Below are 22333 nucleotides of genomic sequence, written 5' to 3'. Positions count from 1 at the left end.
TGCAGAAAGGTGAGTACATCATCATAGGACTAGCTGATTGGAGCATGGATATCTTTTTAGTAAACTCATTGGCTTGATAATGGAGAGATGACAATTATGCACCACAATTTTATGATTTTTCTGATTAGAGATTGACTTGTGGCATCTGAACTCAAGATTTCTGCGATGAATTGTTCATGTCAGGCATTCAGGGGAGAAAGTGGCACTTTGATCCTCATCTGGAGCTGTTACAGGATAGAATTCCTATACACACAAAACTTTCCAGCCTACCTTCTCAGCTTCTCTAAGAGCAGTGATTCCTCATGGTCTGTGTTGAAAGCTTAAGCAGAAATTGTGGGTTTGTGAAGGTAATTAAGACTTCCATTATGTTTAGTCACTCAAGGTAACGATATGTTCCTATAGATAAGCCTAAATTCAAAACCCCCATAAAGAATGGAAGTAATAACACATTTTTCTGGATGAAAATATTTGTTTTTCAGAAATAAGGCCTGGAACAGCTAGAATCATGTGCATGGACACTGGAATTGAAGCCATGTGTTGGCTCTTTCACTCGTTTTAGGTCAAGCCCAATCAGAGATTATTACAGTTTACCATCTACTTGTATTAATCTCAATAAGCTATCCTTGAAACTGAATGGAATTTTGGGGAGTTGGGGGAGATGAATTTCACAGTTCATTTGTCATTTGTATGGACGTATAGAACATAGGAGGGGAAAAAGAGAGAGGCAGGTTTAATGTGACATGGTGGGAGATGGTATATTAGAGATTGCAACACTGAAACATGATTTACAGATAGCAAGTTTGAAAGATAGTTTTATACCTGGATGACTGGTATACAGCCCAGAATGGCAGTCCTCTCACAGAACCCCAAGTCTTATGCATAACTTTTTTTTCTATTTGTTGGGGTGAAAAGGGGCAGTCCCCTTACAACTGAATTCATGCAAGGAAACTTGAAATTGTAGGTGTTCTTTCAGTCTATAGTTTTATTAAGTGCATACTTTTAAATATTGTCAGTGAGAAGGTTCTATCTGGTGACAAATGTTTATATTTCTTATGGCTGCCTTGTAAAGATTCAAAAATGTACAATAATGAATTTCTTAATATGAAATAAGGAGTAAGATTTCTACAACTGCTATAGATTTTGATGTGAGCTGGTTTTTAAAATCTTAAAACAGATTAGCCACTTAAATAAAACCTTCTTGCCTTTAAACAAACAGTGTCACTGATTTTTCTTACCAGTAATTTGAGAAATATTGGATCATGATTGTACATGTCCAAGTAGCTGGTGGAAACATTATAAATAGAAGCTGGTTGATCTGTCTGAAATAATACTTGGATTGGAGGTCAACTTTTCAAAAACCTCCAACCCTCCTTCCTTTTCAAAAGTCATAGAAAAAGGCATTTCACTAATGAGAATTTGTGAAAGCTTTATAGAAGTAGTTTCAGGACATACAAAGGACAACTTAGAGATACTATACTTACACTTCCATATAGAAAAGTTGTTAAAAAATTCACAAAACACACACAAACACTAGATGAAGAAATAACACAAGCTAAAATTCTCAAGTCATCTGAAAGTCTAGAAGTCTTCAGGCTGGAAGGGTTGCTTTCATATTTCCAGGCCTCATTAACTGTTTAAATGTTTTAAAATGGGTTCATTTGACAAGAAAAAAAAAGAAAAATTTGGAGCAAGTTTAAAAATCAATACTTATACATAAATCATAATCGAATGCTTTTCATATTTATACCTGATACCATTAAAATTTTAGTAACACTGGAGCTACTAGGTCACATGCACATTTTAAAAATTACCAAGTAGAGCAAAGTTTCCCAAATCAGTCTTTTGTTTGAAAGTTTATTTTAGAGTGAACATAATTGGAGAAGCCTGCACAAAGCTTACCATGGAAAACAGCCCTGCTATTGAATTCTAAAAGCTTGACAAATCTTTGTTTTCATGTGAAAGACTAAACTTTGTTATACTGAATGACAGACCAAAAAAGGCTTGTCAAATGAATGTTAATTTTTTTAAAAGTAATTAGAAGCAAAATAAGGTATCAAATGCTAAGTATACATAATCAAAATACTTCCACTGTGATACTAGCTAATAAGAGCAGTTACAAGATGTTACATTAATTGTAGAAACAAATTTCTGTGTACAACTAAAAGACAGATGCAGCACAAAAGCGATGTTTAAGTCAACTGCCAAGATGCTATCTAAAGCATCAGTAAGAAATTACAAAGTTGGTCTGATTTGTCTGGAGCCAAACCACCTAAGATAGGATTAGATTGCTAATCCTTAAGGCCACGAAGTAAGACTCCTAAAATGGTTTTGTTCTTGTGGCATGAGTGACTCCACAGAATCCTGTTGCTTTGGAATGGCAGTTTTAGAAGAAGCCACTACTGTTTTATTAACTTCCAGCTAACATGATTAATAACTTTAGTTTGCTAGTAACAAAAAAAACCCCAACAAGTTAGGCTTTCAAAATAATAGACCAATCTTTTTTGCATGAAAAGTATTTGTGCTAAATCTCGTGGCTGCTGGATACCAATTTAAGCACTACTCTTACCTAGAATTATCCTTCATAAGTCTATCATAAACCCTTGCTTTGGCCATTCTTACTGGCCAGTTCAGCGTCATTTTCTAAGTACTTACTGCCTCATGAAATACGGTTTCAATACAGTTCCCTCATCTCAGCAGGGATAATACACTGTGGTTGGTACTATTTTGATTCTCTCTTTACTAGAAAAGAGAAAGCAAGGAAAGTCCTGAGCTGTTTCATTTAAAAAAAAGTGTAATGGCTCAAGTAAGTGTATAGAGTGCAGCCTTTCAGGTGCTATTCAGACCTCTCCCTTATATATGCTTATAAACTTGGAAACATGAAAAAATAGTTACAGCCATCTCTGTCTAGGTACCAAGTGCTTGATGGAGTTTCTTAGCTTGCCTTTTAATAGCTTGAGATGGTTTCAGGGATCGATGTACAGACTGTGAATGTCGTGCCATTAGATAGTAGTAGTTTGATATTGCTCGTTGCCTGAAGAAGAACAACAGGATTACCATTAGCAGCATGAAGTCAGTAGAGTTAATCAACTGGTTATCCCACAAATTGCTGGAAAACAGATGGGAGAAAGGAAGAGGTCTGGTACACTTTTACTGTGTAACTGTTCTAAACACTAGCAAGAAAATATTTTGTTATCTTCAGTGAATGTAAATGGCAAGTACGCAAATGAAGTACTGTGATATTTTAACTAGCAACAGGAGCATTTCTTGTGATATAATCTAATTCATTAAAATGCAAAACATTAGAACAATACTTTGAATTGGAAACAATCATTTGAGATCAAGATTTGCTTCATCATGAAAAAAATGAAAACGAAGCACTAACATTAAAACTCATGGCAATTGGATACCAGAAGAGAAAGTCTCATGTAAGACTAAAGGCACCTCCAAAAAAGTTCATTTCACAATTATTCCAGTAGGCAACTAGGCAGTAACAGAGCACAGTGCATCTACACATGCAGGAGTACTGGACCAAATTGTGGAAGCAGTACAGATGACTGTTCAAACCATCAGTCCAGCATTTGAAACTGCTCTCATTTTTCTTGAAAAGTTCAACGAAGTGTCTTGCACCTGTCTTCATTGCTAAAATGGGACATAGTATTCAGGATGTACCTTTCCCTCTAATGAAAAGAACAATTCCAACATAATGGGTGAAGATATTTATGTCACATCCACTTGGGTACAATTGCTGTGTTTAAAAATGCCACCAATACAATTATGAGCTGCTGTTAATTGTGATAGCATAGACTAAACTGCTATGAAAATTCGAGGGATGGAAAAGAAAGGCTGTAAAATCCGACAGCTCAGGATAATGATTGGTTCTCTCATGCTCTGTGATCATTAGTAACCAGTGAGAACTGAACCTGAGTGACAAAAAGATTAGTACTAGTCATTTTTGGTCTGGAGTGAGAAAAGCTGATGTTTGCATAGGAGGTTCATTGTGAACCCATAAGGACTCACTAATCCACAATTTAGAGGTGAAGTTTTACAACTGCACAATGATCTGCTGTAGCAGAGATGGCCACAGTGAATATGAAGGAAGAACCCTGTGGTTCTACATAATACTGCCTGAAAGAAGCATGAGATAAGCCTTTCTCTCTATAAACAACAGGTTTTCTCCCCACAGATGCATGCAGGCATAGCCAAGGTAAGTAAACAACTGCTTTACCTGGTTGCTACAATCTTCAGTTACGAATGAGAGAAACTGTCACATCACTAGCAGATGGGAGAATATTAGGAGTGAGATTTAGTGAACTTTCAGTGGGTATGATAAAATTAACTTGATACAAGTTTTAACCTATAGTTATCTAGACATGGTCCCATTGGTACAAATTTTTGCAATTATCTGAGATGTTAAGCCCTTACCTCTTTGTAAGTAAAGTACTTGATGCTAAACTCTCTTTAGAGAATTTGAGGTGCTTGACATTTAGTTATTGAATACTTTACATGGTCTAAGAGAGGAAGAAGTTTATGGAATCACCCTATGACAAGATTTCTGACCTTTAATTTTTATTTTCTTAATATGTCTAATTCAGAATGGCATAACCTTCACAAATACAGCAGCCTACCACCTTGTGGATTAACCAAGGTGTTTTATAAGAGATTTCTTCATTTGGGTACCATGGACTGTTTGTTAACATAATGCTACCTAATAAAAGGGTTTTTTTAATGGATGTGCAGACATCAGTGACTGCACCAGTACACTGGAATTTTCCCACCTCCTCCCCCAGTCTGGATTGGCACCTCTTTTACACAAGAGTCAGGGAGGTATTGTTCTCACACAAGGTCAAAGGTAGGCTCCTTCTGATAAAAATCTGACTTCCACAACAAGGAAACTGAAGACAAGTAGAGCATTTGGCAGGTTTTAGAAGCTGCAAATCCAACTGCAGATTTAAACTTCCCAGGTATCTTTAAGAAAAAGCGGATATTTACATTACACTTGAAAAAGTTCTGCAACTATTCCTAATCCTGAGTTACAGGGACTACTTGGCCTGCAATTGGCTATGTTCAGGTGGCAGGTAAAGTTGAGGGACACTTAGCAGTATTTACCTCTCCTCTTTCACAATGGCATCATCAAATGCTTGGGAGATACGCTTCAACTGGCAAATCCCTGAGGAGACCACTTCCAGCTCACAGTCAAACTCTCTGCAAACAGAATGGTCATCGCTACAGATCAAACAGGACAGGCTGACTAGGTGACAGTACTCAAGCCTTCTCCCTGAAGTACCACTCTTGTTACCTCTAGACTTTACCCAGAGAAGTTTAGGGCCGTGGAAATTATACTCTTAATTCCATTGGCCAACTGCTTCACGTCTCCATTCATCCCCCGAACAGCTATCTTCCAACTGAGACATAGGATTCAGGTTCACAAGGCTTGGATTCAACTTCTAGCTTTAACCTTTCTTGTGACTTCGACCAAAAGAAAAACCTGTGTGCACATTATTAAGTATTTCCCTAGCTCCCAACTCTTGATCTAATTTGTGTTTGTTCTTTGAGGCAGGAATCTCTCTACATTATATAAAGAACTCAGTATAAGCAGAGGTATTCCAGGTATCTTTGGAATACAAATAGCAGCTTTGGAAAAGTTACAATTAAATCAGAGTGAGATACTGAGCATTTTCCTTTACCCAAAAGGCACCAGCAAAAAACTCAGGTATGTCTCTAAGAAAAAATTACTTTTTATGTTTCAGCTTTACGCATAGCTCAGTCCCTGTCTATACAGGGAGCTGGAACTACTTTCTTAACTATTCAAGCAGCACACAGCTTCAGGGGAATAGGATAGAAAACTTCATACCTTGCCTTTCACTTTATCAGATACTCTAATCAGTGTAATAAATTAAAAAAAAAATTTAAAAAAAGTTTACAAAAGAATGTGACTTACATCTTTCTGCTGGAAGGAGCAGGAGATGAATAAGGGCTCTTCAGTGCTGCTGCTCTTCTGGATCTCCGGAGAGAGAAACCATTTTTACCAAGCCAGGATGAGAAATCCCTCCATTCTCTATGTTTTGACACCCTTGTTGGCCCAAGCAAGGCCCTTTTGCAGGACTTTGGAGTGCCTTTGGAACTGGCTGCTGGAGTAACACTCTTACAGCAAGGTGTTTGAGGTGTAGCAGTTCTTTTTTTGGTAGAACTGGTCGCACAGCTTCTGCTGATGGATTCAGCTGGACAGGTCACCATTGAGCGAACTGGGCTTTGGCAAGACTTCTGTATTTTCTGAAAGAAGCATTAGACATGTTAGGCTAAATGAACTCAATTAGCCATGAGTTTGGAACCAGGAGGGCTAGGAATATTTGGGCTGAATTACTAGCTTCCATGTTCGTATCAGGTTTCAACTAACATGAATGCATCTCAACCTCTGTACTCATTTGCATAGGGAATCTCTTGCTTCCCTAACCCTTGACACTCATCAAGGACTTCAGAGCAGGCACTGGACAAAGCTCTTGCTGCTCTTATGCTGGAAAAATTCAGGCTCCACAACACAGAACGCATGCATTTAAAAATCCAAGGTCTGCAAGAAAGGGAAGTGCAAGCTTGAATCTGCTACCCTGCTACCTTGTAGCAGGCTTTGTCAGTCTAAATTTAGATTAACTATAATGAAGAACATGCGAGTAAATAGTATGGGTACAGGAGAATAAATAAAAGAAAAAAAATCCAAAATGCTGCACATTTCTCAGTAACAATTCTTTGCAAATTATGGCAATTTCTACCCAATTTCCTCTGTGTAAAGGCTGTTCTGCCATATATGATTAAATACAGGAGGAGAAAAGCTCTTATAACAAAATAAACTGTTTTCACCTTCCTCCATGTTCTGCCAGATCCATAATTTGCCTGTCTATACTTTAGAAAAAGATATTAAAGATTTTAAAAGTTAGTAGCTATGAGACAAACACTAAGTTGTGCAAGTGTGTGGGAATGGACTCTCTGGAATACAGCACTCAGTACAAAATTCAGAAATCCTAGTACTGGAGTTGAAGCAAAAACTAAACTCTATCTATGTTCTACTGTAAAGACAAAATACCTGGGACACTGTTCCAAAAGCATATTTTGCTGTTCTTTTAATAGTCTGAAGAGTTTGGCACCTCTGCCTTGGTTCCAGACTTTCCCTAGTTGGGGTTTTATCAACTCGAAAATTCAACTCGACTGGCTTTAATGGTACCCGTTTCCTTAAAGACATGCGAATGGTATTGAGAGAACTCAGAGAGGCCCTTCTCTTGAATTTATCAGGCACAGGGCTCTCATCCTCATTGAGGTCAGCTAGGAGCCGGTGTTTCCTCCACGCCACTGTTGCTTTGACATTTTGGAGCACAGATGCCATCTTGTTCCAGTTCTTGGTCAACTTTATTTCTAAAACAATGAAAATGAGAGCAAAGCTTAGGCAGAGCAAGGTACAAAGCAGTGTAAAAAAAGAGAAATGGAAACTATTGCAGAATATATTTGGTTACACTTGCCTGAAACAAGAAAACTAGAGCTGAGCAGACTTTTAGTTGGAGTCTTGAAAGAGAACAGGGTTGATTTTTAAGGCTATTTAGGTTTGCTCAAGTCCACCAAGAAGCCTTGTATTGCAATTCCACTGGAAAACTCTAGTTTGAAAGGTAGAATGCTCTATGAGTGCATCTTTTTGGTTTATATCTCAGATCAATATCTGATATCCCAAATTTTTGCCTTCTTTAATCAAAACAACCTTCCACAGCGAGACAATTTTACACAGCTGCCATTGTCTCCTGCTGTACTTAGCTGAAGGCTTCTGCTTCAGTCCCAGTTATGATTGTGGATACGTAACTCGTGAAACAGACAGGATTATTACTGGCAGAAGACCTTCGTGAGAAGGGCTAAAATGCTAGTTATCTATATGACATATGATAATTTAAACATATATACTTTCCAGTCTTGATTTTCACTTGTTAACGAATACGATTGAAATGAGAGAGAGCGCCGCTACTGTCCTACGATTACAATGATCTGTTTATTAAACAGGTATTGCACAGGACAGCGCGGTGCCTTCTTTCTTCTGGAGGCCACGGCGCTCTGGGGTAGCCCCCGGCCGGGCCCCTGGACACACCCGGGCCCACGCCTCGTCCGAGCCGCTCTCGCCGCGAGCACCCCGCTCTGCTGGCACTGGCCGTGCTCCCCGCCGACAGCCGCGGCGGATCCGCCGCGCCGCCACATGGGGCTAACGGGACTGGGCGGGACCAGCCGGTGCTGTTTTTGCGCCTACCGGGACAGCAGCAACAAGCGCGAAAAGTGCCGCCAAAGCCGAAGGAGACGGGCTCGGACAAAGGGAGCCGCGACTGGGCCGCTCTGGCAGCTGCTCGGGGCAGTACTCACTCAGCGCGCCGGACGGAACCGGGACCCGGATCGGGACGGAGCCGCCACCTCCCCTCAGCAGCTCCTCTGTGCGCCGCCACCGCGTTTGAACGCCGCACCGCCCCCTGCGAGCCCCCGGATTGGCGCCGCCGCCGCCCGCCGCAATTGGCTGCGTCCCGCGCGCTGGGCTGCCGTTACTCGGCCGGGCGCGCGCGGCGCAGCCGGCGCTGAGGGGGCGGTGAGGGAGCGGCCCGCGCCGGCTGAGGGGAATGTCCGGCCCAGCGGCGCAACCGCAGGGGCTGCGCTGCGCCCCCGCCCGCCCGCGGCTCGGGCGCCTTCGCGGATCTCGGCCCAGAGATCCGCGTCAGCTGGACTAGTAAAAGGACGCGGGCTGGGTTGCCCACTTGGGTATCCAAGCCACACCTCCTGTTACTTCTGGTAATTATCGGTCAAAGTCTTAGAAGGTTTTTGTTTGCTTTTACTCCACGGGCTTCTGCAGCTCTTGCTGGAGGAGACAGCTAGTGTAACTGTCCGTATGGGATCGTAAACCATCCGGGATGCCCTCTGAAGCAAAGAGGGCCAAGGGCAAAGGACGTATATGTTCAGCAGTGGGGGATTTTATTTTGTTTTGTTTTTTTTTTTCTTACCCGAGTGGCAAACAAGACATGCAAAGCGTTCATTTATCTTGAAATTACTTCTGCCTGAAAAAAAAAAAATTGCTCTAGAAAGAACTGTAGCAGCGTTTTTTTGCCAAAGATTTGTTTTCCCCCCACCAAGTTAAACTCGGAGCTGACAGCTAGAACACCTCCTTAACTAAGACTTCGCTTATAGTGATGGAAAAGCCAACCCAACACTGCAGGATACCTCTTGAATCACACCACTGGCTTATAAACAAACATACTTTTTACAGATTCATAAGAACTCTGGTTTTAAAAAAGTTCCACATGATGGTGTTTGTCCTGCTTTGTATTCACACACTAATATTGATGAGTACAGTGTAATAAACATCCTTTATTAACAGACATGTTTCTATGTATTACAGCCCTATATTCTGTTCTGCTTTCCTCTGTCCATTGCCTTCAGGGCTTCAAGGTAGCTGAAGTATTAGACCTCTTCCCTGTGTTCTCCCCACTCTCTATAGCAAAAGTTTCAGGTTCTTCTCACTAGCAAACTGGAGCTTCAGCCACCATATTTTAAGACTTGGTTTGGATTTTTGGAAATTGATCTAGAGACCTCCTAAATGACTAATAGTTCTGCAAAACAAAGAGCTCTTCTTGGGGGTGCTAAAGAGAGAGAGAGAGTGAGAGAGACAGGTAGTAATCAGACCACATGATCAGTTTCTAAGGGTTTTATTGATAGCTGGGGGTGTGGGTTGGTACTTTGAATGGCAAGAGTGGGCAGAAGAATCCCTAAGAATAGAAACGGTGCTAATTGAAAAGAGTATGTGTACAGGCAGAGAGATTCTATGTGACATAAGAACTGTAGGCAAAAAGACAAACAGCAGACTGAAGCTTAATTGTGCTATCAACCTGTCCTTTCATGCCTGTTTATACAATTAAAATAGAAATATCTGAGCTTTTGTAGTTGTAAACAGACTCTCAGGGATCTGCATATTTTCTTCTTCTTATGGTGCACTTCTTGTTTTCATCGATTTCAACTTTTTTTATCCGGCCTTAATCTAAGGCAGGGTACTGATTGTCATGGAATGGTACCCCAGATGACTATGAAAAGTCAGTAGTGCTAATTTTGCACTGATGGTCCTGTTCAAATGTATACAGCCCAAAGAACTGAATACTTTTAAATGGTAGGCATCAGATCACAGACCATGATCAATTTAATTGCAGCTGATGCCAACCAAAGGTTTTGCAGACGATGTGGCTACTGTCACAGCATTTCACAGAATCACAGAATTTCTAGGTTGGAAGAGACCTTTAAGATCATCGAGTCCAACCCATGTTCTAACACTTCAACTAGATCATGGCACCAAGTGCCATTTGATACCATTTCACTTGAAGGTGAAGGCCCAAAAGTTAAAATATGTGTCCTGTGTTTGTACTGTGATTGTTCTTCACTCTTTGTTTTTTTCTTTTGATTTAGGTAAGACTATACTTTAGACTCAAGGGCTTGTTTGACAGCTGGAGTACAGAGGTTGTTGGTTTTGATTGTGAAGAAACAAACTTTCATCCATTTGTTTAGAAGCCTATTATGTTGGGATTGGCAAGAAATCTACCCACAGCTTTCTGCATGTTGGTTTGATTTAAGATCCAGAAGAGAAATCCTCTCAATGGAAGATGAGAGTGAACCCGAGCAAAGCTTCTGGGCCTATCTACCTGATGTCTGTCTGAGGCATGTCTTCCATTGGTTAGATGACAGAGACAGATCTCGGGCTGCCTTGGTCTGTAAAAAATGGAGGTGTGCCATGCAGTCTGGATCTCTCTGGAGATGCAGAACCATCACCTTTTATGGCCAACCATCAAGGGCACGCACACTGGAGTTTCAAAGTGCACTGTGGTATACCAAGAAATTTGGCAAGTATTTGAAGCACCTTGAGATCAAGTTATCGAATCCTTACAATACTCCCTTTATCAAAAAATTTCAAGTGATTATGAGAGGTCTTCTTTCACACCTGGGTAAGTGTAATAGTCACCTAGTATCCCTGAGCATCAAGTACCTAGAATTAGACTGCTTGATCTGGAGAAATGTGGTTAGGGCTCAGTTTATCAAGAATTTATCTGCCTTCCTGAAAAGAATGAGCAATCAACTTGATTATCTTAACTTAAAAGGAGCAAGAATAACTTTGGAAGAAGGCTGTGAGCTTCTGAATTCTCTAAGCAGTTTGACAAATAGAAGCTTTATATCTGAAATCAATATTGAGGATTTCTTCAGTCTCCACCTTTCTGTCTACAGCAGTGCCTTGTTCCACCAAACTATGTCTAAGTTCCACAAGCTGACCATCCTGACTTTTAATTACAACTGCATCTCTGATGAACTGCTGGACATCCTACGTGAGCGCAGCTCTCATTCCCTGTGCACCTTGAATATCAAGTGTCATATCCATGACCCTCATGGGCAAGTGGTCTCAGGAATGTCATGGGCAAACTTGGCCAAGAGAGCCCCAAAACTGAATGTGAACTTCTTCTTTGAAAGAGTCATGAAGCATGATCACCTAGCTAGGATCCTGCTAGAGGAGATCCCAGTTAGGAGCATCAGCCTACGGAGCTGTTATTTTAGTGACCCAGACTGGACAATGAGACCTACTCTCACCAACCTTCTCCCAGCTTACTGGCATGGTCTGCAGGTAAGGGAAACAATAGACACGCCCTACTGCAGTATCACAAAGCTCTACAAAGCAATCATGTAGGCCTTCTGCAGAACAGCAGTCAGCAACAGAAGTTCCTGACCGCTTTGGTTTTACAATCAGAGGGCAGTTTTCATAAGTAATTTCAGTGTTTCATCCATAATGTCATTAATGAAATTATCCTTGTCCAGTTATAACCCTCCATAATGCTATCAGGCTGCTTATTTTGGCAATACACTAATGTCCTATAGCATATCTAAATTAACTAGTGCCCATGTCAAAGCACTTCGGTGTCACAAGGGATGTGTCATCAAAGGTTTGCAACAGCTGACCCTTGTAAGTGAGCCTCAGGTCTTTGCACGCCAGAGGGAAACAAGTCGCCTTACACCTGATGGCTGCTGACAGCTTTCTGTAAGTCCTGTTTCCATTGCAGAGTTGCGAATAAACACCATAAACACCATGTAAAGCTTTCTAGAAACCATCATTGGCTCTACTCTTGTCTCTGGAATAATTTTCATTATGTCAGATAAGATCATGGTATGACTCTAGGTGCAGCGTTTTCTAACTTCATAAGGGTCACCCCCTCTTAACAGGAGAGTGATTTACTGTAGCACATACACTGCTGTCATAATGCAAAACAAATTGTCAGCTAATATCAAGGTAGAAAATTGATCAGACTTTTTTTTGTTAACTTGGAAAACTATTTGTTGAATTCTAGTTACTGCATGCAACATCTGTTTAGTAGTACTAACAGTGTTCATTTTTTTCCAAGAAATTAACACTTGAATTAAACAATGACCATGAGTTGCTGGACAATGAGCTGCTACAGCTTATTATATCATGCAAGAGGTTGTTATTTCTGAAAGTCTGGGCATTTCTAAGTGTCAGCTTTATGGAGAGGCTGCTACAAAACCGCGCAGAAAGGAAATGCATTTTGACTACCATAAAGGTAAGACTTTGTGCTTCAAAACTCCCATTCCCATTCTTGCTCCTATACCCAAAGGTCCCCATGCCCAAGCAAAGATCACTTACAGAAATGTTAATCTAACTATCTTCCCTATGTTATGCCTTAGTACCAAAAAAAGGAGGCTTTCCAACCCTACTTAGCCACATACAGATACTATAGAAGTTTATTATGAAGTCCTGAAAATTCCAGAAGCCCTTCCTAGACTGGCACTCCCTCTGTCACCTCTAGTTCAAGCCCTCTCCCACTTCCCGGGTTTCTCAGTTACCTCTCAGGCTCAGTGCTTATGTCTATAACCAAGGAAGGTGGCTATAGACATAATAACCAAGGAAGGTGGACTGAATCCCACTAAACTGCAAAAATACAAACACATAACACCTTTTAGGGGTCCTGTGTTGAACTGGGGCCAAGCCGCAACTGTAGCTGGTGTAAACCATGCTGACATGCTACTTTCTGTGCTACAATCTGAATTCTGTAGGTCCTTACATATCTGTGCAGATCCCAGGGATGCATCAGTTCTGGGGGTAAAAAGAACCTTGTTCTTCCTGTCTGAGTCAGCACAGGCAGACAGCAGGGACAACCACAAAACCACAGCTAAAAGACAAAGAGTAAATTTACTTCCCTTCTTTTGCTCACTAAGGCATCCCCAAAGCAACGCCCAGGCAGACACACACAAGTGGAGATGGAGGCACAGTTAAACTCGCTCCGTGCCAGAGGATCACTGGCTGGCATTCATACTGGCTTATCAAGGGCTATTCCCATCTGCAAGGTCACCTGAGTGATTTATAATCCTTCTTGCTAGTCTTCCACTATTTATTTTATGTTCCTCCCAACACCTCCCAAAAATTCTTTGTCAGGAGATGATGTTTTCAGTCAGCTGGGAGTGGGAAGAGAGTAAAGATTCTATTCCAATTCAAGGAATTTTGCTTCTCTAGATTCCTTCTTAGTCACAGATGCTTCTTGTTGCCATGAACTGTAATGGGTTGAGCTCCCTATATCTGAGAGACATGACTGCTATTTGTGCATACAGGTCAGGATTTATACGGCCCAAGATGACAGCACTGAGGAGGAGCGGCTGCTGGCTGATATTTACAGGAAATTCAAGTACCTGATTGACTCAGAACTTAATTATTTTGTCATCACCTACCCAATGGTATAAACTACAGGAAGAGAACACCCAGTGATATCTGCATTAATGGATCCTTTGGAGTGCTTTAGTAGGGGATTTGAATTTTGACAGCAGTGCTTCCAAAAGGGAGTTATCATTCCAGCAAGTGAGAAGCAAGGGACAATTTTAAACTCCATGCATTAAAATGTTGGACTTGGGAACTGGACTCTTTTGTCTCCAGCATTATTTATTCTTTCCCTTGCTTTGGTTTTCCTTGCCAGAACCAAAGGAAGCAGTGATCCCTTTTCCACCCTTACAGGCATCTCTGATAAAAAATAAGACCCTCCCCTTTTTTCAGCACTTCTCATTGCAGAGCTTCAAACACTTTACCACTGAAGCCCATCTCATTGTTTCCATTTTACGAATAGGGGAACTTAGACATGGGGTGAGCAAGTGATTTTCCCAAAGTCAGCCTTGACTTGATCTCAATTCAGATGCAGACAGGTTCACTATCTAGTGTATCAGGTCCTGTTAAGTTGGCCATACTGTCTAGTTCTTAGCAGCAGATGCTAAGATAAAAACAAAACATCGCATGGCCAGTCCTGAGAGACACCCCTCCCACTTGCCCAGCTGTCCAATAAGTGATTTATGAGGACACTCCTGCTCTGGCTTCCACACAGTTGCCTTTTGACACCTTTCAATGGCAAAACATATCATTAGTTACACATGAGAGAAACATGGAAGAAGGGGCATTTCTCATTATTCTGAATTTTATTGCCAAGTGGAAGATTTCATCAAACATTTTAGAGCATAGATAGTTCTGAAACAGCTGTAAGTACTAGGTCTGTTTTAATTACCTTGTGCAACTAGACAGCATTGAGCCAAGCCAATAAATTTGGAAGCTTGGAAATAAAATTTCAGCAGGAGCTGCTTCTTTGGAGCACAGTCTCCCAGTATAATGACTTCAGTAATTGTTTATGCAAACAGACTCTCTCATTTGCATGCACAGCACTTCATCAATGTACAGTGTGTTCTCCTTGACCTTGATCTCTTCCTCCAAGGAAAGCTGGCGGCGGCTAAGGCCTTTCAGCTCTGTCTGAGCCTGTGCCAATGCATCCTTTAATCTAACAGGGAAAACAGATGCAGGCATTAGTTGAAAACACATGGGTAGGGGTTTTTTTCTCATAAGGGTTAGGAATTCTGAGCAAGAAAAAGAAAGATGGAAAGGGATTCACAGAGACAATATCCATTGTCTTCCCTTAAAGTCTATCCATTAACTTCCTTTAAAGTGTCCTGCCCTTAAGAGAAAAGCAATTCCCAGCTTTTCAGGGAGAATAGTTGGGACCCGTTGTTATGCTAATACATTAAATTAACCAATACCACAGATTTTCCTCTTGCATAATTTCCACTTGCCTTTGAATATTTTTGGTAATCTCTTGAACTTCACCCATCAGGCTGCTGTGCACCGTGTCATAACACAGTTCCACATTGGGGCGATGGTTCCTCGCTTCCAAGCGGGTTTGAGCCACTTTCACAGGTGCTTCCTTATCAGTGATTGCTTTCTTTAAGGCTGCAATGTTCTTCTCCTGTGAAGCAGTCTCATCCATCACCTTAACAAATCCAACAATGAAATTCTGCACACTGCCTCTTACAATGTGTGAAACCATCATCATCTACTTTAATAGTTGCAACAATCACAGTAGCACTCAATATGTTGTTATTTCATCAAATAATATTTTGCAAAGCTTAGCCAGGAGTATGATTCCTTCATTGGAAAGCAGATGACACGGTTCTGGGTAAATCCAGAAATTTATGCTCAGCAATTAATATTTTTTAATATTAAAACTCAGTTTTCATGTGTCAAATTTTGAGCATATTGACCCTGCTGTTATCAGGCTCTTACATCACAATCTCGAAAAAGCTATAGGAGCCTCATGCAATTAAAAATCACAAGAAAAATCCTGTCTTCACTGATGGCTACAGCAACGTTTAGATTGAATGAGTGACTCCAGAAATTCGTCTCTTTGGTGGTGCACACAGAGCTAAGAAAAATAATCTAAAATTACTTTTATGGAGAAGGGAACAAAAAGGAAAATATGGCAGATAAGTGCAACCCACTGGATTGGGTAAACTGGTAGATAACCGAAGCCTTGTGTTTCCACTTTTTCACTGACTGTCCCCTATGACTTACCATTGCAAGAAGTGTCTCTAGCTTGTGCTTGGCATCCTTGACTTCCTTCACCCTATTTCTAAAAGCATTATTCACCATCTCACAATGCTTGCGCATGTCATTTGCTATCTGTGAGAGGATGCCATCGATAAGTGCCTTCAGTGCCAAAGAATTGTTTCGCTGCTTGTCAGCCTTTTCAACATTTATATTTGTGAAATCTATCCAGTCCTCAGGGCTAACAAAACTGAAAGAGAATCAAAATAAGAGGTCACCAACAGACAGCAGAAGGCCCTCTATGACTTCATAAATCTGTAATTGTGCCACAAAATCAAGAACAAAGCAGCACTTTTAACTGCATGTCCCAGTAAGTGCCATATGTCCAGGGAGTGCTACAGATACAAAAGAAAGACTCTGTCACAATCATTTTGTAATGAAGTAGATGAGAGTCCAATGAAAACAAATTTGCTAGAGAGATAGAGGAGCCTTGCTGTTACTTTCCCCCGGCAAAGGGGAACTTATGACTTAACATGGTGGGAAACACATATAATAATCAATATTTCTTAGAACATCTTTCATTAATAAAGCTGTTACTATTAACAGCAGGCAACTATTTACACAACACATGCACTTATTCTCTCACAGAGTTCACCTATACGACACTTACAGTACCTGCCTGGAACAACAGTTGAGAAGCCCAGCCCCAGGAGGTAATCCCCAGAATTACAGGGTTATGCTTGTGCAGCTTTGGCTTGCAGGCGGGTGTTTGAGAAGTTCTTCAGAGGGTTCGTTCCTTGTTTCATTGGGTGAATATATAAAGTTGTAATTGTCATTTGCACATAGCAGGCAACACCATCCTGGGTGTGGTCAGAGTTACATAACCAGTTTTAAGTGCTGGCAGCAAGAGCTGTCAGCCTCTTGGTGTTGCAAGTTTGCCAGCTGTTACATAGCAACAGTAATTTTATGAGGCTCTTGCACATACTGCTTTCCTAGTACAGTTCCTCTTTTCAGCCCATTTTTCTGTGGTAGCTATTTTTGCATTTAAACCTTTCACACTAACTAGCCCATGCAGAATGGGCACATTTGACAGCTTAATGTCCAAGTCAGAAGCTGACTAGACACCTCATGGGTCCCAGTCCAGCATTCTCCCCACTGGGACACCCCGGGAGAGGAAAGAAGGTAAGATCAGTAATCTATTCTGTGTTTAAGCAATATGTGAAGTTCTTCCTTAGCTAACTGTGAACCTCAAAAACTTTTAAAAAAACTGCAGTTCACTGGGAGCATAATTATTGTGGTTTATTTCACAGACATATTACACAGATACAGAAGTGATGGACAGAAGTATAAGAATAAGATGGCAAAAAGATAAAGCCTGTTTTACACAAAACTAATCTTGCTGTTACTGGGACAGCCCATATTATCTGTATAATTATCATATGTTTGTTGAACTAAAGAACCACTTACTTTCCTTCCAGTTTCATTGCATTATCAGCATATATAATATGAGGAGTGTCATTTGTCAAGCTAGCACAGTAATCATCAATCGTCAAAGCTGTGAATTTGTCCTTCAGATCCATGTCCAGGTCATATTTTGCTGAACGGTTTCGTCTAGGAGAAAAAACAACCAAAACTCTAAGACCATGTGTAGGCATTCACAGGTGTCCTTAATATGCATGCATACATGCATTAGGTAATTAAAATGCTGTTACAGAAATCGTCGTGTAAGAACTCTTAGCTGTCAAGTCACAAAATCTACAGTATGAAGCTGCCTTTTTAGAAATTGATGGTACAATTCTCATTGAAATTAAAGGCACAGGACTGGATCATGAGAAGACCAAGGATCAAGTGCAAGTACTTTGTATTCTAGAAGCAGAACCTCTCACCACTACTGATTGAGTGGTATGAATTAGGACTGACCTCCTGTTAGTGTTTAGCATTGAAGATAACTTAGGACCTGTGTTCAGCCTGACAACTTCTCAGTATTATGGCTGTCTTAACTTTCATCTAATTAGTGTTCTGTTATGCTCTCTGCCTCTGCACCTGATTTGCTCATTTGTTTGTTCCAATGTACGTTCAAGTAAAGCAATAATCCCCTGGAGGACTTCAACTTCCTTCAGCAGCTGCTGTTCCACTTCATCATGCACCAAGTCAATCCCAACTCGCCTCTGCCTACATGAAAAAAGGAAAAACCATCAGCCACATTGTTCAAATGCCTGCATCGAACAGAAGATGATAAAGTTCCACTTTCCTCAGTGCTGTAACACCTAAATCAGACTGTGTTTGCAGTCTTTTTTCTTATTTGTTAAAGGTTCATTACCTAGACTTTTTTTTGTCTCCTTGAGTGCTCACCTGTACAGGAGACACTTTTGGGCAACGACAAGGGGCTCTTTGCAACCCTCCAAAGCTCTCTCCAGCCTATTCTTGAAAGTCAACAAAATCTCTGTCTCATGAACAATTTGTTCTAGCTTGTTATCTAATTCTTGCTTCCAGAATTTTATCTCTTCCCGTCTCTGTTCTGTAGAATCAAAATAACAAACATGTATTATTATGGGCCCATTTTATGAGCAAGGGGACTGCAGCTCAGGTCTTAGGTATGGCTAAAAATAGACTTATTCTATAGTGGAGTACCTGTAGTGCTGTGGGCTGTGTGGAAACAGTTTAGCAACCCTGTGTCAGGAGGTTTGGTTAAGAGAGATTTCGTGTGTTTTGTTATAAAAATAAAGAGTCTGCCTCAAAATATTTTATAAAATATTTTTGATTTTTTCATTACATTAACAAGCATGGCATTGACATATACTCCTATTCATTATCAACTAATTTGCTAAGTCCTTCTTGAAAATATAGCTCAAATAAAACATTTTGACCCTTGCAGAAGACATGGGATTACCTAATTTCTTGTTGACATCACTTTGGGTTTTTTGAGTTGTCTTTTCTATTTCATCCACCAGCCTCCAACTCTCAGCTATCATGCATTCTGACCTGGATTTCTGGGACTCTGTACTGGCACACTGCATCTTGTTTGCAGTGTACCATTCTGAGGGATGAAGTTTAGATGGATCTTGCAACAGCCTGGCCATTGTTATTTGGAAAGTTTCTGGATATAATGCAGGTCAGTTTTTGGAATATCAAACCTGAAAACAGAAATAGCATTATATTTGGCTGCCAAAGCAAGAAGGGAAGAAGACAGGTCTATAAGGATGAGAAATATTTTGTTCTTTTTACCTGCAAAATGACACTGATATGAAAAAAAAAGAGTTTTTGCTCAAAGTTCCCCAAGTCTTTGCTGATGAGTAGGGAAGAATGTTTGGAGTGAGAGAATGAAGAAACAGAAGAATTTGTGAGGGGACTTTATGAGGAGAGAAATGGATCTGACAGGAAAGGATGGACTATGCAATAGGAAGGAGAAGAGAAAGGAGACCTGTGGAGAAAGATGGAATTACTAAACAAGCAATCACAGAAAACAAAAGAAAAAAGTGAACAAACATAAAAGATAAATAGACTCAGAGAGGTTGGAGAAGCAAACACTTTTCAATAATATGATTGGAGAAATGGATAAAATCTAGACTATAAAAAGAAATGTAACCACAGAATTATTAGTGTTGGAAAAGACCTGTAAGATCATTGAGTCCAACTGTTAATGCAGCACAGCTGTATTCACCACTAAACCATATCCTAAAGTTCTAAATTCACATGCCTTTTGAACACATCCAGGGATGAGAATTCCACCACTTCCCAGGGCAGGCTGTTCCAATGCTTGATTAGGTGATTCTTTTTCTAATGATGATTAGGGAAAAAAAAAAACCTAAACAAAAATAAACCCAAAACACCCCCCCCCAAAAAAAAAAACAAAACAACCATAACCACACAACCAACAAAACAGAACACCAAACCCCAAAACCCCAAATCAAAATCGGACCTGAAAAGCTGAAGGCAAATGAGGATATGGGAAAGTCCAGAAAGGATTAAAGAAGAAGAACAAAGCATACTGAGGAGAACTTGTTTAGTGGAGGGTGAAACCAATGCCCCGAATTTGCACAAAGTAGTTTGATTATAAATTTTCCTATTACAGTATGCTCATCCAGTGTTCCTGAGACAGTTCGTGAGCACAAATGCATACAACTGCGCAGCAACACACAGCTCTGCCCACACTCCATTCAGCACAGCCACCCTTAAATCGACTTCCTTCGCCCTCACACACACCTCTCGACTGACCTCCATCCTCGACTGAACTGGAGTTCAAAGCCTGGCAAAGTGCCACGTCCTCAGCTCCCCTTCCATAGGAAGGTGTTTCAGCCTCAGAGACCCCTCAAGAGTCTCTCAGCCTCCTCAGCAGCAGCACAGGTTCTTTTTAAATGTGTGACTCAATACTGCAGGAGGCGGCTCGAACTGCGCGGAAGGCAAACAAACTGGCTGCTGTGGGAACTAGCGCAGCTACCTCTGCTAGCAGCTTGGTGCTGTGACACCGGCTGGAGGAGGCACAGCACACACAAGTCCGTGGTGCTTCATTTCACCCCCTTCCTGTTAAGATTTATCGGGAAAGAAACCCACGTGTTCGCTGTACATTATTTTTTTCATAGTTCCCAGAGCTGTGGACAGTAATTCTGAATTGATTTGTTGTAGAAATGCATAAAGATTGTGAAACAAATGAGAGGCGTATTAAGTATCCAGCTATCTAAAATGTCAGTCGTAAAATATCCTTAGTAGTATGCTCTATCTTTATGTCAACAATATTCTTTCCTGGGAGAAAATATTCTGGGAGCCAGACAGAAGAGATGAAGGAGATAAAGAGCGTGACATTAGACGGTACAATTGTGTCCCCTCCGTATGGCTCTGCTATAGTTTACATAGATCAGTTTCTCTGAGTGAAACCCGACAATGTTCCAAAAGATCACAAAATGATAAAGAAGTAACATTACTCAAAAAAAGAAAAAAAAAAAAAAAAAAAAAAAAAGAACAGCTGTCATGTTTCTGAAAACGTGCTCAGTCACCTTGAAAGCGGAGGAAACAAACTCCCAGTGGTGGTTTTCCACGTCGTTATTGTGGGACTTCATGCTGTTTTGTTCTGAAAACCCAGTATCTCATGCTGTCCTGACCCAGATTGTAGCGACACTGCCACAAATTAAAGTTACAAACCACAAATCCATTCACCAATGTCAGCTACCGTAAGACAATTTCCTTTCAACCTGTTAATATGAAATTTACAACCCATACTGCAATATGAACTTTACGACCAAAGAAACCCTTTAGTTTTACCTCAGATGGTTTTCTCTACCGACTCACAGGGCTAGAAAACGGCTCCACGGCCGCCGGGGCTGCGCGCACCGGACGGGACGGTCCCAGCGCGCGCCCCCCGGGCGAGCACCGCCCGCCGAGCCCCGCGCTAGCGAACGGCCCCGGGAGAGCGGCGGAGGCACCGCCCGCCGAGCCCCGCGCTAGCGAACGGCCCCGGGAGAGCGGCGGAGGCACCGCCCGCCGAGCCCCGCGCTAGCGAACGGCCCCGGGAGAGCGGCGGAGGCACCGCCCGCCAAGCCCCGCGCTAGCGAACGGCCCCGGGAGAGCGGCGGAGGCACCGCCCGCCGAGCCCCGCGCTAGCGAATGGCGGGGAGAGCGGCGGAGGCACCGCCCGCCGAGCCCCGCGCTAGCGAACGGCCCCGGGAGAGCGGCGGAGGCACCGCCCGCCGAGCCCCGCGCTAGCGAATGGCGGGGAGAGCGGCGGAGGCACCGCCCGCCGAGCCCCGCGCTAGCGAATGGCGGGGAGAGCGGCGGAGGCACCGCCCGCCGAGCCCCGCGCTAGCGAACGGCCCCGGGAGAGCGGCGGAGGCACCGCCCGCCGAGCCCCGCGCTAGCGAACGGCCCCGGGAGAGCGGCGGAGGCACCGCCCGCCCTAACGAACAGCTCCGGGAGAGCGGCGGAGGCACCGCCCACCCTAACGAACAGCTCCGGGAGAGCGGCGGAGGCACCGCCGGCCAAGCCCCGCCCTAACGCACAGCCCCGGGAGAGCGGCGGAGGCACCGCCGGCCAAGCCCCGCCCTAACGCACAGCCCCGGGAGAGCGGCGGAGGCACCTTTCCACAGCGCGTGTAAGCGCCCAGTTACGGCCGTATGAAAAAGGAACTCCTCTTCTGCACAGCAGTAGGGGTAAGCTAACACCAGCTTACCACGTTCCATTGCAATGCCTTTAAAAAGGATTTTACGAAGGAGCGGTTCCTCACATCGTAAATTTTGTCTGGATGTAGAAAATAGGGTCACTGTTTGTGAAATGGCCAAGTCCTCAGTCAGGAAACGTCTCACGTTTTCTGTGGAGGAGTCTAACCAACCAGCATTAATGAGACTAGATCTAAATTAAGTATGTTACCATATTCCTTGTTGGGTGTATGAAAAATACCATAAATAGTTTTATTCGTCATAGAATCAATCAGCAGAACTGCTGCCACTG

At 42.1% G+C, this 22333-nt stretch overlaps 3 protein-coding genes across 12 annotated transcripts; 1 reads left to right on the top strand and 2 right to left on the bottom strand.

Annotated features, from left to right (window-relative positions):
* Nucleotides 1-843: 843 nt before the first annotated feature.
* PIMREG (PICALM interacting mitotic regulator) lies at nucleotides 844-8562 on the bottom strand. 2 transcript variants are annotated; one of them, XM_077188538.1, is made up of 6 exons: nucleotides 8383-8562; nucleotides 7076-7401; nucleotides 5939-6270; nucleotides 5107-5202; nucleotides 4226-4272; nucleotides 2910-3031 (listed from the first exon to the last, which is right to left on the bottom strand). In XM_077188538.1, the coding sequence occupies exons 2-5, from the start codon at nucleotides 7370-7372 to the stop codon at nucleotides 4242-4244; spliced, it is 756 nt and encodes a 251-aa protein (XP_077044653.1). In that variant the 5' UTR covers nucleotides 7373-7401; nucleotides 8383-8562; the 3' UTR covers nucleotides 2910-3031; nucleotides 4226-4241. The 2 variants fall into 2 exon arrangements, with proteins under 2 accessions (XP_077044652.1, XP_077044653.1); XM_077188537.1 differs by lacking the exon at nucleotides 4226-4272 and having other exon boundaries at nucleotides 844-3031; nucleotides 8383-8557.
* Nucleotides 8563-10638: 2076 nt separating this feature from the next.
* FBXO39 (F-box protein 39) lies at nucleotides 10639-14339 on the top strand. The gene is made up of 3 exons (XM_054647166.2): nucleotides 10639-11659; nucleotides 12432-12608; nucleotides 13654-14339. Exons 1-3 carry the CDS (start codon nucleotides 10646-10648, stop codon nucleotides 13780-13782), a joined length of 1320 nt encoding a protein of 439 aa, XP_054503141.1. The 5' UTR covers nucleotides 10639-10645; the 3' UTR covers nucleotides 13783-14339.
* Nucleotides 14340-14521: 182 nt separating this feature from the next.
* Nucleotides 14522-21438, bottom strand: TEKT1 (tektin 1). Of its 9 annotated transcripts, XM_077188532.1 has the most exons (10): nucleotides 21152-21438; nucleotides 20887-21007; nucleotides 19593-19672; nucleotides 18786-19029; nucleotides 18248-18413; nucleotides 17939-18067; nucleotides 17363-17506; nucleotides 15923-16145; nucleotides 15145-15341; nucleotides 14522-14855 (listed from the first exon to the last, which is right to left on the bottom strand). In XM_077188532.1, the coding sequence occupies exons 4-10, from the start codon at nucleotides 18973-18975 to the stop codon at nucleotides 14696-14698; spliced, it is 1209 nt and encodes a 402-aa protein (XP_077044647.1). In that variant the 5' UTR covers nucleotides 18976-19029; nucleotides 19593-19672; nucleotides 20887-21007; nucleotides 21152-21438; the 3' UTR covers nucleotides 14522-14695. The 9 variants fall into 9 exon arrangements, with proteins under 9 accessions (XP_077044647.1, XP_077044650.1, XP_077044648.1 ...); XM_077188535.1 differs by lacking the exon at nucleotides 19593-19672; XM_077188533.1 differs by lacking the exon at nucleotides 20887-21007.
* Between the last annotated feature and the right edge of the window lie 895 nt (nucleotides 21439-22333).

This window comes from Agelaius phoeniceus, chromosome 20, assembly GCF_051311805.1.
Source record: "Agelaius phoeniceus isolate bAgePho1 chromosome 20, bAgePho1.hap1, whole genome shotgun sequence".
In the NCBI taxonomy this organism is placed as follows: Eukaryota; Metazoa; Chordata; class Aves; order Passeriformes; family Icteridae; genus Agelaius; species Agelaius phoeniceus.
The sequence above is the reverse complement of the archived record's forward strand: the minus strand, read 5'-3'. Positions and strand labels throughout refer to the sequence as shown.